The following is a 13,661-nucleotide window of genomic DNA, read 5'->3' as shown; positions in this document are numbered from 1 at the left end:
GGTCTTCCTTCCTTCCTTCCTTCCTTCCTTCCTTCCTTCCTTCCTTCCTTCCTTCCTTCCTTCCTTCCTTCCTTCTTTCTTTCTTTCTTTCTTTCTTTCTTTCTTTCTTTCTTTCTTTCTTTCTTTCTTTCTTTCTTTCAAAAAAGCAGCTATAACTCAGCGGTAAGACCAAGCTCTGCCTGACAAAAGCCTGGGCTTTTCCCTTTGATAAGATTGGCAATGGCCACAGCCAAACAGCCAAGATACCTTGCCTCCATGCCCCAGTCCTATTCTTCTTCCAAAGCAAGACTAGTGAGTAACGTCTGGTGCTGTCAATATAAATTTCTAGTGGGATAAGTAAAAGAAAATAATGGGTGAGTTTTCTGGCTCTCTTTCTCCTCCCACTAAATGTCACCTGCTAGTGGAAAAACAGCCGCTAATTCTGCCCTTAATGTGAGGTGGGGTGGGGCAAGTATATAAGTACTTTGAACAGCAGGCTTAGCCACCTGTCAGCTTGCCTGACTAACTAGATTGTGCAATCAGATCGTTCTTCAGAAGCCTTGTCTTTTGTCACTCCCGCAGCCCCAAGCCATGAGGGCCATAGAGAGCAGCACCCAGAGGAGAGAGGGTGTGAGCCAATAGCTAAATGTGACTTTAAGCTGTCTCAGCTGTGGGGCAATGAAAGAGCAACGAAACTGAAGAAGTAGGAAAACACGATTGTCCGATCTGAGTTCAAACTGCATGGAAACGGAATTTAATTCACAGCATTATTAATGAAGAAACGATGAGATATATTTCTGGGCTAAAAATTAAATGGGTCTCTGGGGAAGCATTTACCAAATCAGATTTTCAGTTCTGCTCAGAATAAATTATATTAAATATAGAATGTCACAAAGTGTAGATAAAATTATTAATATTTACATATGGAACTTACAATGTTCATTATGAAGTAACATCACTTTTATAACATCTGACAGCTTCCACAGCCTGAGGCTATGCATGAGAATACTCAACATTGGAATCCAAAAACATCTGGAGGGCATTAGACCAGAGGTGGCTGGACTCTGGACTACTGCTTCCCAAATACAGTTCACTGGAAACTATAGGGGTCCCCCCCCCACTTATTTTTCCCTGGAAGCTTTGAAAAACTGTTAGAAACAACATTCCCTCTCCAAATGACAGTTCTGTAAACATAAGTTTTATTAAACTACTTAGATTGCCTATCAAATCTGTAATGGGTTGAGTAGAATATTTGGTAAAGTTTGAGATCACTTCGGGCAATTAACTTAGGATGGTGTGAAAGGGCAGTACAATTACTATGATTGCAATTCTAATGTCTGTGATGAAGAAGAAATGTTGCTTGCGAGGTTTTCTGCCCTAAACAAGTGATTCATTGGGTGGCATTCGTTTCTTTGTTCCAGCAAAAAACTGATATTATCTGCTTTATAGTAGAGATTTGTTTCTCCTTGGCTCAAGTCATTTTAATTTACATTCTTCATCTGCTTGATTATCTGTGCTAAGAACTACTGCATCAATAAATATCAGTAAATAGTAAATAAAAACTTTAATTGGTACACTCCACCACTGTGCTGCACAGAAGGGCTGTTAATGGCACAGGTGGCATGTATCTGTCCATTGAAACTCTCAGTGCATTGAATGCAAGATGGTTGGTATTCTAAAATGTCCCTGAATTGATGTGCCAACGTTGTGGAATGTTCCTTCTCTTGCAAAAAGTAAGAAAGTTGGGTGTGATGCTTTGATCTCACAACAATAGCTTAAGAACACATACATTATATGGTGCATACTTTCCCAAAAAAAAACCTAAGTAAAGGGATTTTTTTTACATCGAATCATGTTGTGGTATGGCAGATTGTACATATTTTTTTCAAAACTGTACTTTTTTTCCAAGTGTCCCCAAATATCTAGGGTTTGCGTGGTGGTGGGGGGGGAGGCAAAGTGAAGTCACCACCTGAAGAGAGCAAGCATTTCTTTCTTTCTGGGATCCAAAGTTTTGGTGCAACCTGAAAAGTGGGGTAAAATAGCCCCATCCCATCCTTAATCAGGGAATTGTTTTATAAAAGAGAAAATAAAAAATAAACATGCGTGTGGGGCCTGGGTGTGTTGAGAAAAGAGTCGAGAGGACAGCAGAAACATGGGAAATTCTTTCTCTGGGGAAAGAGAAATTCCAACCCAAAGGCAAACACCTCAGCAGGAGTCTGAGAGACAGCAAGAAACCGATGAAAGGCAGAACTGAGAGATGGGGAAGGAAAACAGCCCGACTAGAGTCTGCAAACGCCAAGTGAGCCTGGCAACCAAACCAAGCCCACTGATTGCAGCAGCCCAGGTGCAGGACAAGAAGAAATGGATGGAAACTAATCAAGGAGAGAAGAAGCAACCTAGAACTAAGGAGAAATTTCTTGACAGTTAGAACAATTAGCCAGTGGAACCATTTGCCTCCCGAAGTTGTGAATGCTCCAACACTGGAGGTTTTTTAAGAAAAGGCTGGACAGCCACCTGTCTGAAATGGTAAAGGGCAGGTCTGTCAAACTAGCAGCCCATGGGCCAGATGCATCATGCGTTGCCCATGCCCATGCCTGGTTTGTCAAAGGGGGAAAAAGTTGTAATACGTCACATGGCAATACCATGACGATGCGAGTTTGACACCCCTGGTTTCCTGCTGACCAGGGGGTTGGATTAATAGACCTCCAAGGTCCTTTCCAACTCTGTTATTCTCTAATATTCCACAAATCACAACTCCAGAAACAGTGGATGGTGATTACTGGAGGGCCTCTGTGTGTCTCTGTGTCTCTGTGTGTGTGTCTGTGTGTGTAGGAGAGAAAAGTCCATCCACAGGTCTATAAAAGACTGAAAAGGGGTTTCACATGCAAATAGACTGAGGCTGAGCTGAATAGTTAAGGAAAAAGTGCAAAAGTAAGAACAGGAACATAGAAACTTAAATATTAAATAAGAATAGAGTTAGAATAGTTGTAAACTTATGGTAATAGGAAGATAATAGAATAAGAAAGTTTAAGACAATAGAATAAAGATAGGAGTATAAGATAGTAGAAAATTTTATACAATTAAACAGTTTTGTATGGGGAAAAGCAAAATGGTATACAGTCTTTCTATCTGTTCTGTATCATATGAAAAAAATAGCCTAATCTGCCAACAACTGTACAATATTTACAGGGAAAATCATTGGAATTGTCCCTGGCATAATATCTTAGATTTTTCAAGACCACTTTGATAAAACAACCCTAACCTTAGCTTTCCAATGAAGTTCTCCCCATCTCGGCTCAAGTCAGTAGGATCAGTGGAAATCAGATAATTAGATGTCTTGCTCTTTTTTCGTTTTCGACCAGCCAACAAAAAAATCTAAGTGAAAAAAGATCAGAAAAGCACAGCATTGATATGTGAAATTAACACATCTTAGTTTACTAACCACAGTCTCCAACCATAGTGTCTACAGTGTCCTTTAGCCCAGGGGTCCCCAACGCCGGTCCGCGGACCGGTACCGGGCGCGGAACAAGCCTTACCGAGCCGCTGGTTGCTGGGCGCCGCCATCTTTTTGGTAAAAAAAGCAATTTTTCGTCAAAAAGATGGCGGCGCCAGCGCTGGTGAGCTTTCCGGGTAGAAAGCCATTCTACCCGAAAAAGCTCACCAGAAGCGCTGGCGCCGTCATTTTTGGCGAAAAATCACTTCCGGTGGCGTCACCGGAAGTGATTTTTCGTCAAAAAGATGGCGGCGCCAGCTAACGCTGGAACCGGGCATGGCGCCCAGCTGACGCCGGAACCGGGCGCGGCGTGCGCCGAAAAGGTTGGGGATCCCTGCTTTAGCCTACTTATTACAATCTGTATACCACTACTTATTCAATTATAGATATCATACAAAATAGAAGCATTAAAAAATCAATGTAGAATAATGCCTTCAATTAAAATCTTCCCCACCTAATATCTTATTGAGGAGGACTATCTTTGCCAGGTTCCTAAAAAATGAAAGTGTGTGTGTGTGGGGGAATGTCTCCTGACCTCCAGGGGAGAACTGATCCCCCCTCCAAATTACCACCAGAGTATCTCTGATAATTGCATTCATCTCCCACTGTGCCCTTATCTCTCTAGAGACTCCCAACACCCTCTCTTTTTAAACAATGATGTATGAAACCTGGAAAGCATTACAAATAACATTTCTTCGAAAACATTAGCTAAAGTGTGTATGTGTGTAGCCAGAGGTGGTATTCAGCAGGTTCTGACCAGTTCTGGAGAACCAGTAGTGGAAATTTTGAGTAGGTCAGAGAACCGGCAAATACCACTTCTGACTGGCCCCGCCCCCATCTCTCCTCTGCCTCCCGAGTCCCAGCTGATTGGCTGGGTCTTCTTTTGTTGCCCTGCACAGGAGAACAGAGCTGGAAAGCAGGTTAGTGGGGTGGGGAGGAAATGGGGATTTTGCAGTATCCTTCCCCTGCCACGCCCACCAAGCCACACCAGGTGCACAGAATCGATAGTAAAAAAATTTGAATCCCATCAGTGTAGCTATATGTGTGTGTGTGTGTGCACACAAATATATACATATAACAGTTTCTTCCTTAAAGTATATAATAAAATATTATATGCTTAAATATTATATAAAGAAAAGAGAGAAAGAAATTGCTACACTAAACTATTGTGCAGGGGGAAGAAGGAGGAACAAAAGGGACAAAGGAGACATCCAAAGTATATCTAATTGTAAATGTAAAATATGATTGTTTAAAAAGAAAGCAGGCCATTGGTTTTTCTTAAAATACATAATTTTCTTCATTTTCATTGTTATGATTAAATTTTCGAACAATGAATTAAACCTAGATCACACTGAATCTTATAGTCTATCATCCTCTCTTAGTAGAGCAAGTTGAAAGGGGCATGGCAAGGCACACAGCTGATTTCAAAAACTATAAGAGCAGAAAACTGAAAGTGAAGTGTAAAGCTTTATAGGTAACAATGAACACCTTGAATTGGGCCCAGAAGCCTACAGACAAACAGTACAACTTCTGTAAGACAACATTTTTTTCTGCTGAGTTGACTACTGTTCTGGGCTAACTGAAGTTTCAGGTCACCTTCAAGGAATTACAGTAAATTGCTACAAAAGAAATTACAGCGGTCTTACTGAGACAAGGCCACTCTCTTCAACAACCTGGTCCTGGAAGTTCAAACCCGTTTAGAGCCATTGATAGAAGATTCATGAAAATAAACTATTTCAGTACGAACAGTAGTTCATCTCAGTCTGCTTTACCAAAAAAAAATCTCAGATGGCATTTAGAAAATCTGGACAACAATTTCCTTTTGTCAATCGCAAAAGGCCATTTTGCTTAGATCTGCACGTATTGCAACATCCTACATTCCTGAGAAGTACAAAGCTAAAAAAAAATGGCAATTGTGACTTTACATTGTTGTGAACAGATAATAATAACAAACAAAACCAGCAATCACCTCTGGTTAAAGTTGGATTGCAGGGGACAGCTGCGTTGGTTGCTGTTCTCCCACCCTCTCTGAGATTCAGCATTACGTTTGCCTGATCTGCTGGATGGCTAAGCATGGAAACTTGGGAATGTCTTTTCTACATTTTTTTTCAAAATAAGGGTGCCCACAAGTGAGATTCAAAGGGATCAAATTGGTGGGCAAATCCATCTGGTAAACTTGCAAGATTCGTTTTTCTTGCCATGTACGTGTGTACATCCGAACTGGACTGTGTTGTTTCTCTGGGTCATATAATGTATGAGGGTATACATGCATACTTTTTTAAAAAAATTTGTCATGTTTCTGTAGTGTATATTGGAGGTGGTGACTTTTTGAGAGCTGTATGCAATGAAATTTCATTTTATTGGTTGCCAATTAGTGCACATCTAAAGTGACAATAAAATTATTCTAAGACTAAAACATTGAGGGAAGCTCCACCCCTTCCTATCCACCTATGAGGTTCACACATACCGAAAGGACTATGCATGAATGCATGGTGGAGTTCACCATTTTATCTTTCTTCCCTTCATTGCTTAAGACATCCTTTAAAATCACAACATTCAGATCTGAACTGATTTACATTTGTACAATGACTCCTCAGGAGTACCTGCTACCACCTCCAATGATGGATAATCTTAGCCAGATCACTGTATTTACCACACTGCAATCCCCTGGCATGGTAAATTAATTTGTGTAATCCACACAGGAATAAAACAAATGATCTCATATGGGTTTAGGATAGGGCAAGAACCAAACAGCCATTGTATTTTAATGATCCCATTAATATTTTAGTTACATAATGTAATTTATCATGGAACATTTTCCAGTTGTGTAGTGCCAACTGTCTTCCATGAGCTTGCCAGGCAAAATGGGAGCAAGTTTTGACAATGGTCCAGTTCGACTGTACAAATCAGGTTTGCCCAGGCAAAGCTGGAGCCCCTGGCAAAACTTGCTCAGGGCATTGCTCTCTGCTTTACCTTCATAAACCAGCTTGCTAGGTGCTTCCAAAAGTCACTCCTGGCTTTGATTTTGCCCCTCAAAATTGTTCAACTCAACCTCCAGTTTGAGAAACCTACATTAGTACATTCATTATTACAACATTCCCAGAACTCTATTTTTATAATTTAGGTTCTAGATATCTCTTACAGGGATGTGTAGATTAAAACTCCCTTTGAAGCTCCTATCTGCATTCAACAGAAGCTCTCAGTTTTCTCGTCCAAAAAGCCTTCAGTGGACATGCAAAACAGCTGGGTTGTTCTTTTTCCTTTTGCTAAAACTGTAGCGGGAAAAATAATTCATCTTCACGTCCCATTTCCTATGATTTACATACAGTGGTTACATTTTCATAAACACCGTTTCTTGTTTGGCCCACCGAAACAGGCTGACATTAGATCTCTGTCTCTCTCTCTCTGAGGAGATAAATTTAGCACCCTAATTTATCCATTCCTATATGCCTAAAGGACAGCCTTCTTTCTTAGGAGCCTTGTTGCAATGCCTGAACAGAATCCTGCCTATCTCACTGCCTAAGACCCAGAGAGAGAGAAGATTGGCATATTGCTGGGGTTTTCACAACCGGAGTACCCTGACTGGGGTTCTCTTCTTCCAAAGACAGAGAAAAGAAATTTCACTTGCTTCAAAACAAATACTTTCTGCCACTGGGGTCTTAATATCACATTGTTTTGAGGCTCATCTGGATTGTTTTTGTTGCATGCGTTTTAATGGGCTCTCTTCTTATTGTACATTGCCTTTGGTGCCTGATAGACAGAGGGTGTAATTTGATATTAAATATAAACATACGAGGCAATCTTTACATACTCACTAAGGCAAGGCTGCTCCCTTTAATCACACACCTTTTTGTCATTATCAAGATGAAGGTAATAGGTAGGGTAGAGACCACGATCCATCCCTCTTTTGTCTCGAGTGAGACGACACTTGATGGTCATTCCCTGAGGAGCCGGCTGCAGCACAAATTCCTCAAGATTGTCCTCTTCAATGACTGGAGAAGGTGGCCTTTCTTCTTTCTGTAGTCCAGCAATAAGACAAAGAGGATGTTGGTTTGTTTAACCCTCCTCCTCCAAATCTCTTATCCTAACCATGGCCACTACAAAACCATCATTGTTTGTTTTGAAGATTGCAATGATGATACTTCATGTATCACGTCCCAACTACCTATGAAAGTTCTTCCTGACATAGTAGGTCCCATAGTATCCAAAAGCTGGTTTCTGAAAGGTGCTTTCTGCCCTGTCTCTGACATGTGCAGTCCTGAAAGCAGATGATGACAAAGTGCTGGGTTGCATAAGTGTGGGAGAGAGTGAAATGAAGACAGAGGCTGGGATTAATCTCTTATTTAGTTATTCTTTTATTTCAAAAAGTTATCTGCCGTTGTAACAAAGTATCAGGGCTGATTCCAATATGTAAAAAGCAACTTTCATGTGTACAAGTAGTCCTCATTTACTGATATTAGTTGGAACCAGCGCTTCTGCTGCTTAGTGATGCAATTGTAAAATGAAATGCCATGGACCATTCTGGACTTACAGCGTCGGTTCCACTGTGGTCATTAAGCAAATCACCATAGGTTGCTAAACGAGATATCACATGACTGCAACTTGTGGACTTCCTGCAGGCTTCACCACTGACCTTGCTTGACAGAAACTGGCCACAAAGGTGTCAAATGGCAATCACATGACTGGAAGATGCTGTGACTTTTGTAAATGCATGCAACAATCTGAATCACAATCATGTGACCACGAGGATGCTACGAAAGCTACAAGGTCAAGGGCCAGTCATAAACCTACTTTTTCAGCACCCTTATAATTTCAAACCATTGCTGAAGGAGGCAGGCAGTAAGTGAGGACTACCTGTAATTGATTCATAAATAATGAGTAAAATCAAACAGAAATATTAGAGAATATTAAACTAGGGAAGCTGGGAATGTGAATGTATAGGGCAGGAATCCTAATTTTCAGCTTTAGTATGCCAAGGAGTTTGACTTCACCCTTTAGGAATCTCTCCCTAGTTACCTTTTTGGATTTCTTGGTTTTCCCTTTCCGGTTGGAGTTCTTATGGACTACCTCTTCCTCGCTTTCATTTTCCATGGCTTTAGCGGGAACTGTAGAAAAAAAGATTTTAGCAACCACCTGATGGTTATACAGATGACAGCAACATCTAGATCAGGGGTGTCAAACTTGTGTTGTCATGGTGGCATCGTGTGACATATCACAACTTTTCCCCTCTTCACTAAATCAGGCATGGGCATGGCCAGCATGTGATGCATCCGGCCGGCGGGCCTGAGTTTGACAGCCCTGATCTAGATTATCTATAATAAGAGCCACTGTGGTACAGTGGTTAGAGTGCAGTACTGCAGGCTACTTCTGCTGACTGCTGGCTGCCTGCAATTTGGCAGTTTGAGTCTCAGCAGGCTCAAGGTTGACTCCATCCTTCTGAAGTTGGTAAAATGAGGACCCAAATTGTTGGGGGCAATATGCTGACTCTATAAATCATATAGAGAGGGCTGTAAAGCACTGTGGAGTGGTATAAGTCTAAGGGCCAGTGCTAGTGTTAGCGCTTGTGCTATCCTTCATCAGCAATCAGAATTTCCTTTTCCCATTTTGTCACTGGCAGAAAAGCAAATATTTTTGTTTTGATCTGGGATGCAGCCTTTACTTTATCTAATAGATTTTCAACCTGTTTTTTAAGTGATAAGCACCTTTACCAAGTGAATTACAATATGCTTCAGGTACAAAATACATATTATATATAACAAGCAGGAAACAAATAAATATAAATACCAGATAAAACCTTAGTTAGACACACATTACAGTATAATTAACTACATGGGGCCTAGAATAGATATGTCTTGAATGTCATTTTAAAGCAAAATTTACAATTTCCCTTTGGCTCAATCTATAGGCATGGTAGAGAGAAGGACAGAACATGTATCTTAGTGGCAATTCCAGAACTTTAAGAATGAAAGGGTATTTGCAAATTTTAAGACTTCAATTCCCCCCCTTTAAAGCAAAAACTGGACTCTTCAAAATGCAAAAAGATCCTGTGTTTTGTGCCCCTCATCTATTTTGCAGGCTCTAGACCCAAAAATATATATATATATATATATATATATATATATATATATATATATATATATATATATATATATACACACATATATACATATATACATATATACATATAATATATACATATATACATATATACATATATACATATATACATATATACATATATACATATATATATATATATATATATATATATATATATATATATATATATATATATAAATAAAATTAGTCTTTTTGTACCCTATCCTAAAGATTGCAAAGAGGAAGCACATATGTCTATGGAAAGACATTTCAAAATGTTGGGCCACTTCAAAAAAAAAAAGTTCTGTTTCTGCTCCTAGTTTGCAGCTGTCACTGACGGACCAGATTACAAGGCTTGCATATTGATTTTAGTTTCAGCAAGTGGCAAGAAATCCCGGACCATCTAATGGGGATTTTTCAAAATAGCAGAAATAAGAGCATGATGAATCACAGCTCTCACTTTGAGCACATCAATACCAAGCATTCTGAGTGTGAGGCCATTTGAATAAGTGAATGTATCTTCTTTCGGTATTTCTACTGTATATCAGCAAATGCTGCACCTACCCTTCTTTTTAGCTTTCTTCTTCTTGAGGCCTTCTCCTCCAGTTTGGAACATTGATACTGCACTCTTCTTTTTCTCCGATTTGGTTGACTTGGCATTGGAACTGGAATCATCTTCTGTGTCACTATTTTTTAGCACTACAGTTATTAAGCGAGACGTGTTTAATCCAGGGAGAAATTAGTCAGATTAGATTCTTTCTATGAATACCTAATTTCCTTGCAGATATTGCCAATTTTGCCCTGAATCCTCCAAGTAATGTCACTTGATGTTGGATTCAAGACTGGGATCATGAGGAATTCTAAGAACTGCTTACGGCATGCTTACTTCTAGAACAGGGGTGTCAAACTGAAGGCCCGTGGGCCAGATCTGGGCTTAGTTCTGGCCTACAGGCCCACCCTGGAAACAGTGAAGGACTGGCCTGTGGTGCCTCTGCCAGCATTTTCGCTGGCAGAAGGTTTCAGGAGGCCATCCCAGCTAAAAACATAGCTCGGGAGCCCATTTTTGATGGCAGAGAGCTCAGGCCACAGGTGCCCCCAACACAAGTGATATCAAGCTGGCCCGCTCACCCTGGCCATGCTCACCCCAGCCCCTCAAGGTAAAACACAACCCTGATGCATCCCTCAATGAAATCGAGTTTGACACCCTGTTCTAGAGTAATTTTGAATCCTTCATGCACTTACATTGAACAAAGGAAGGAAACAAATGTGCTTCATGGATTGCATGAGTGAATCTTTTTAAGGGCTTGGGGGGGGCAGTCTGTTTACCTCTAAAGGCATCATGCAGTGATACACCAGAGGCTGCATTTTATTGGGTCTGGCCGAAGCCAGTGGAGTCATACCTACCCTATTAGGAGATACAGGTTAGTGTGGTATCATATCCTCTTTCCCCGTTATCCTATATAAATATATCCTACATACAGGCACCAACATTTTTTCTATTTGCACACATACTCAAAATGTAATCGTATCTTCCTCAGATTCTCTCCCACATACACATAATCATAAATCCAATTGTGATACCTTCTCTGCTTCATTATCTATACATATTATCCAGAATGGCCCATATTATTAGAGAGATGCATTTTTGGACAATGGGCCTGTAAGGTCAGTGGAGCAAATATGGATGTAAAGCCTTTCACCTTTGCTTTTGACACGTTTGCCTTTGTTATCCTCACTCACGTGGAAGACAGAGGTTGAGTCTTTTTTCAGAGTCTTTGTAGTTGCTGCCTTGATACCAGCTTCAGGCTTGTTTCCTGTCCAAAGTGAAAGAATGAGAATAGGAATTGGATGAACGGAGACCTGGATTTGTATATCATGCTATACCATTATATCAGAGGTCGTATTCAGCAGGTTCTGACCAGTTCTGGAGAACCGTTAGCGGAGATTTTAAGTAATTTTTGGAGAACCGGCAAATACCACCTCTGACTGGAGATTTTACAGTATCCTTCCCCTGTCACACCCACCAAGCCACACCCACAGAACCGGTAGTAAAAAATCCACAAAAACACACTGAGACATAATGGAGACCTAGAAGATGAACAGACCTATGGAACAGCTGTCCTGCCCTACATAAGAGGTACTACAGACAAAATAAGTAAGATACTACACAGGGATCACATCAAGACTGCCTTCAAAACAGACAGAAAAATAGCAGCCATCCTAAGAAACCCCAAAGATAAAATTGACCTGAAAAACCAAGGCATATATGAAGTCCCCTGTGCATCATGGCCTGCCACATACATTGGACAGACCAATAGAAGAATAAGTACCCACCTAGATGAACACAAAAATGCAGTCAAAAAGCTGGAACACACTTCCTCACTAGTCCAACACATGAAAGCCACAGGTCATAGCATCGACTTCAATGGCACCAAAACCCTAGCCACTATAGAAAACCCCAGCTACAGAATTATCAGAGAAGCCATGGAGATTGAAAAAAGACCTGAAAGCATGAATAGAAGAGATGACTCCACCAGACTGTCAATTATCTGGAAGCCTGCACTCTCAAACAAAAAATATCTCCACACCACAAGCCAGCCAAATACCTGGGTACAAACAGACTCCCCCGATACCTCCAGATCAAACACACCCCAACCAGGTACCCAGATGAAATCTAGCTTCCTAATAAATGATAGCCATCCATTTACTCGGAGCCAAGCCGCACTAAAAGCCTCCAATACAGGAAACACAATGTTGCCAGCCAATCAAGACAAAAAAAGCTACAAAACAGACAGAAGATATTAGAAACACCAATCAAGCAGAACACAGCAAACTCCAAGACCAATAAACACAGACCAAGACTCCCAACCAATCAGGATGAAATTTAAAACAGCACCAAATTTAAAACAGAAACGGCTGTGAAAGTCTGACTCACAGACGAACACTATACCGAAGCCTGATGATGGCAGATGAGATTCTGCCGAAACGTTGCTACAACTTTAAAAGCACAACTATAATGACATGGGAAAATACCCGAACAAAGCTGAATACCATACATACATACATACATACATACATCATATATCTGTGTATATATGTATAACAAGAATAAATGGAATAATTATTCTAGTCAAGTACAGCTCTGCCATTAATATTAATAACAATCTTTTACATTTCTATTTCTTTTAACGAACATTACCTAGTAATGTCAGTTGTCTTTCACTTTAATCATCTATATTTCATATTTTACTTATTACTGTCTTTAAATAAAAAACCAAACAATAATAATTAACAGTAGTCAATAAAGTTATTATTCTTATTCAAGTTCATCTTGTCAACTGATAAAAATCTTCCATGTTTCTTTTCAGTTTTTTTAAAACTTTCTTTTTAAACCATTGAGAGCCTTATTCTCTTTACAAACAAATATTCCACTACACATCAGTAGATTTTTTTTTCTATCACTTTAATCATCTAACCTATTTTCTAGCCCTTTTCTATTTCTAATATAACAATGCTATCCCATGCACCCTTGCAGAATCCTCTCCTTAAGTTAAATTTTAACCATTGTCTCTGTGTCTTTTAAATAGGTTTATACCTTTAATTCTTGTATGCTTTTCCTGTACCTCTATATCTTGTTTCTGTCCTTTGTAGCTTCTTTTCCTTTCCCTCTTCCCTCTCTTCTTCTCCATCCCCTTTTTATTGCCTTTTCTATCTGATTCTCCCTTCTGTGATCCTCCCTTCTGCTTCTTCCTGATATTATGATTACTTTTCAAATTACTCTTTTTTTGGTTGTTGCTTCAATGCTTAAGTTTTTAACTCCCTTTCCCCCCTTTCCCTTTTTTTACCCCGCTTAAAATTGCTTGGTCATTAAAGATGGCTTTTTCGTTGTCCCGCCCTTCTTGTTCTGCCAGTGTTTCTTGTTGTTTTTCATAGTTCAAGATCTCCATTTCTAAAAATTGAAATACGAAGCCAAAAAATCCTCTTCCTTCTTGTGCTTCTTCTTTTTGTTCTTTAAGTCTCATTTTTAACTCTTCAAGGAGTGATGCCATTTAAAAAAAATTTAAACAACCCCCAATTGATTTTACTTTAT

At 39.9% G+C, this 13,661-nt stretch overlaps 1 protein-coding gene across 5 annotated transcripts in view; it reads right to left on the bottom strand.

The window, feature by feature from the left end:
* Nucleotides 1–13,661, bottom strand: part of TULP1 (TUB like protein 1) — a 50,689-nt gene that overhangs the window by 18,570 nt on the left and 18,458 nt on the right. For all 5 annotated transcript variants that reach the window (XM_087959924.1, XM_087959926.1, XM_087959923.1 and 2 more), the window contains 5 exons: nucleotides 11,272–11,385; nucleotides 10,136–10,270; nucleotides 8,489–8,577; nucleotides 7,319–7,489; nucleotides 3,242–3,354 (listed from right to left, as the gene is read on the bottom strand). In XM_087959924.1, coding sequence (XP_087816050.1) covers nucleotides 3,242–3,354; nucleotides 7,319–7,489; nucleotides 8,489–8,577; nucleotides 10,136–10,270; nucleotides 11,272–11,385 — 622 coding nt within the window. The remainder of the gene's footprint in view (nucleotides 1–3,241; nucleotides 3,355–7,318; nucleotides 7,490–8,488; nucleotides 8,578–10,135; nucleotides 10,271–11,271; nucleotides 11,386–13,661) is intronic.

The sequence above is a fragment of the Notechis scutatus genome, chromosome 3 (assembly GCF_049901735.1).
Source record: "Notechis scutatus isolate UNSWTSFEM ecotype Mainland chromosome 3, rNotScu1.2, whole genome shotgun sequence".
NCBI lineage: Eukaryota > Metazoa > Chordata > Lepidosauria > Squamata > Elapidae > Notechis > Notechis scutatus.
Note: the sequence above shows the minus strand (reverse complement) of the source record. Positions and strands in the feature narration are given on the sequence as shown.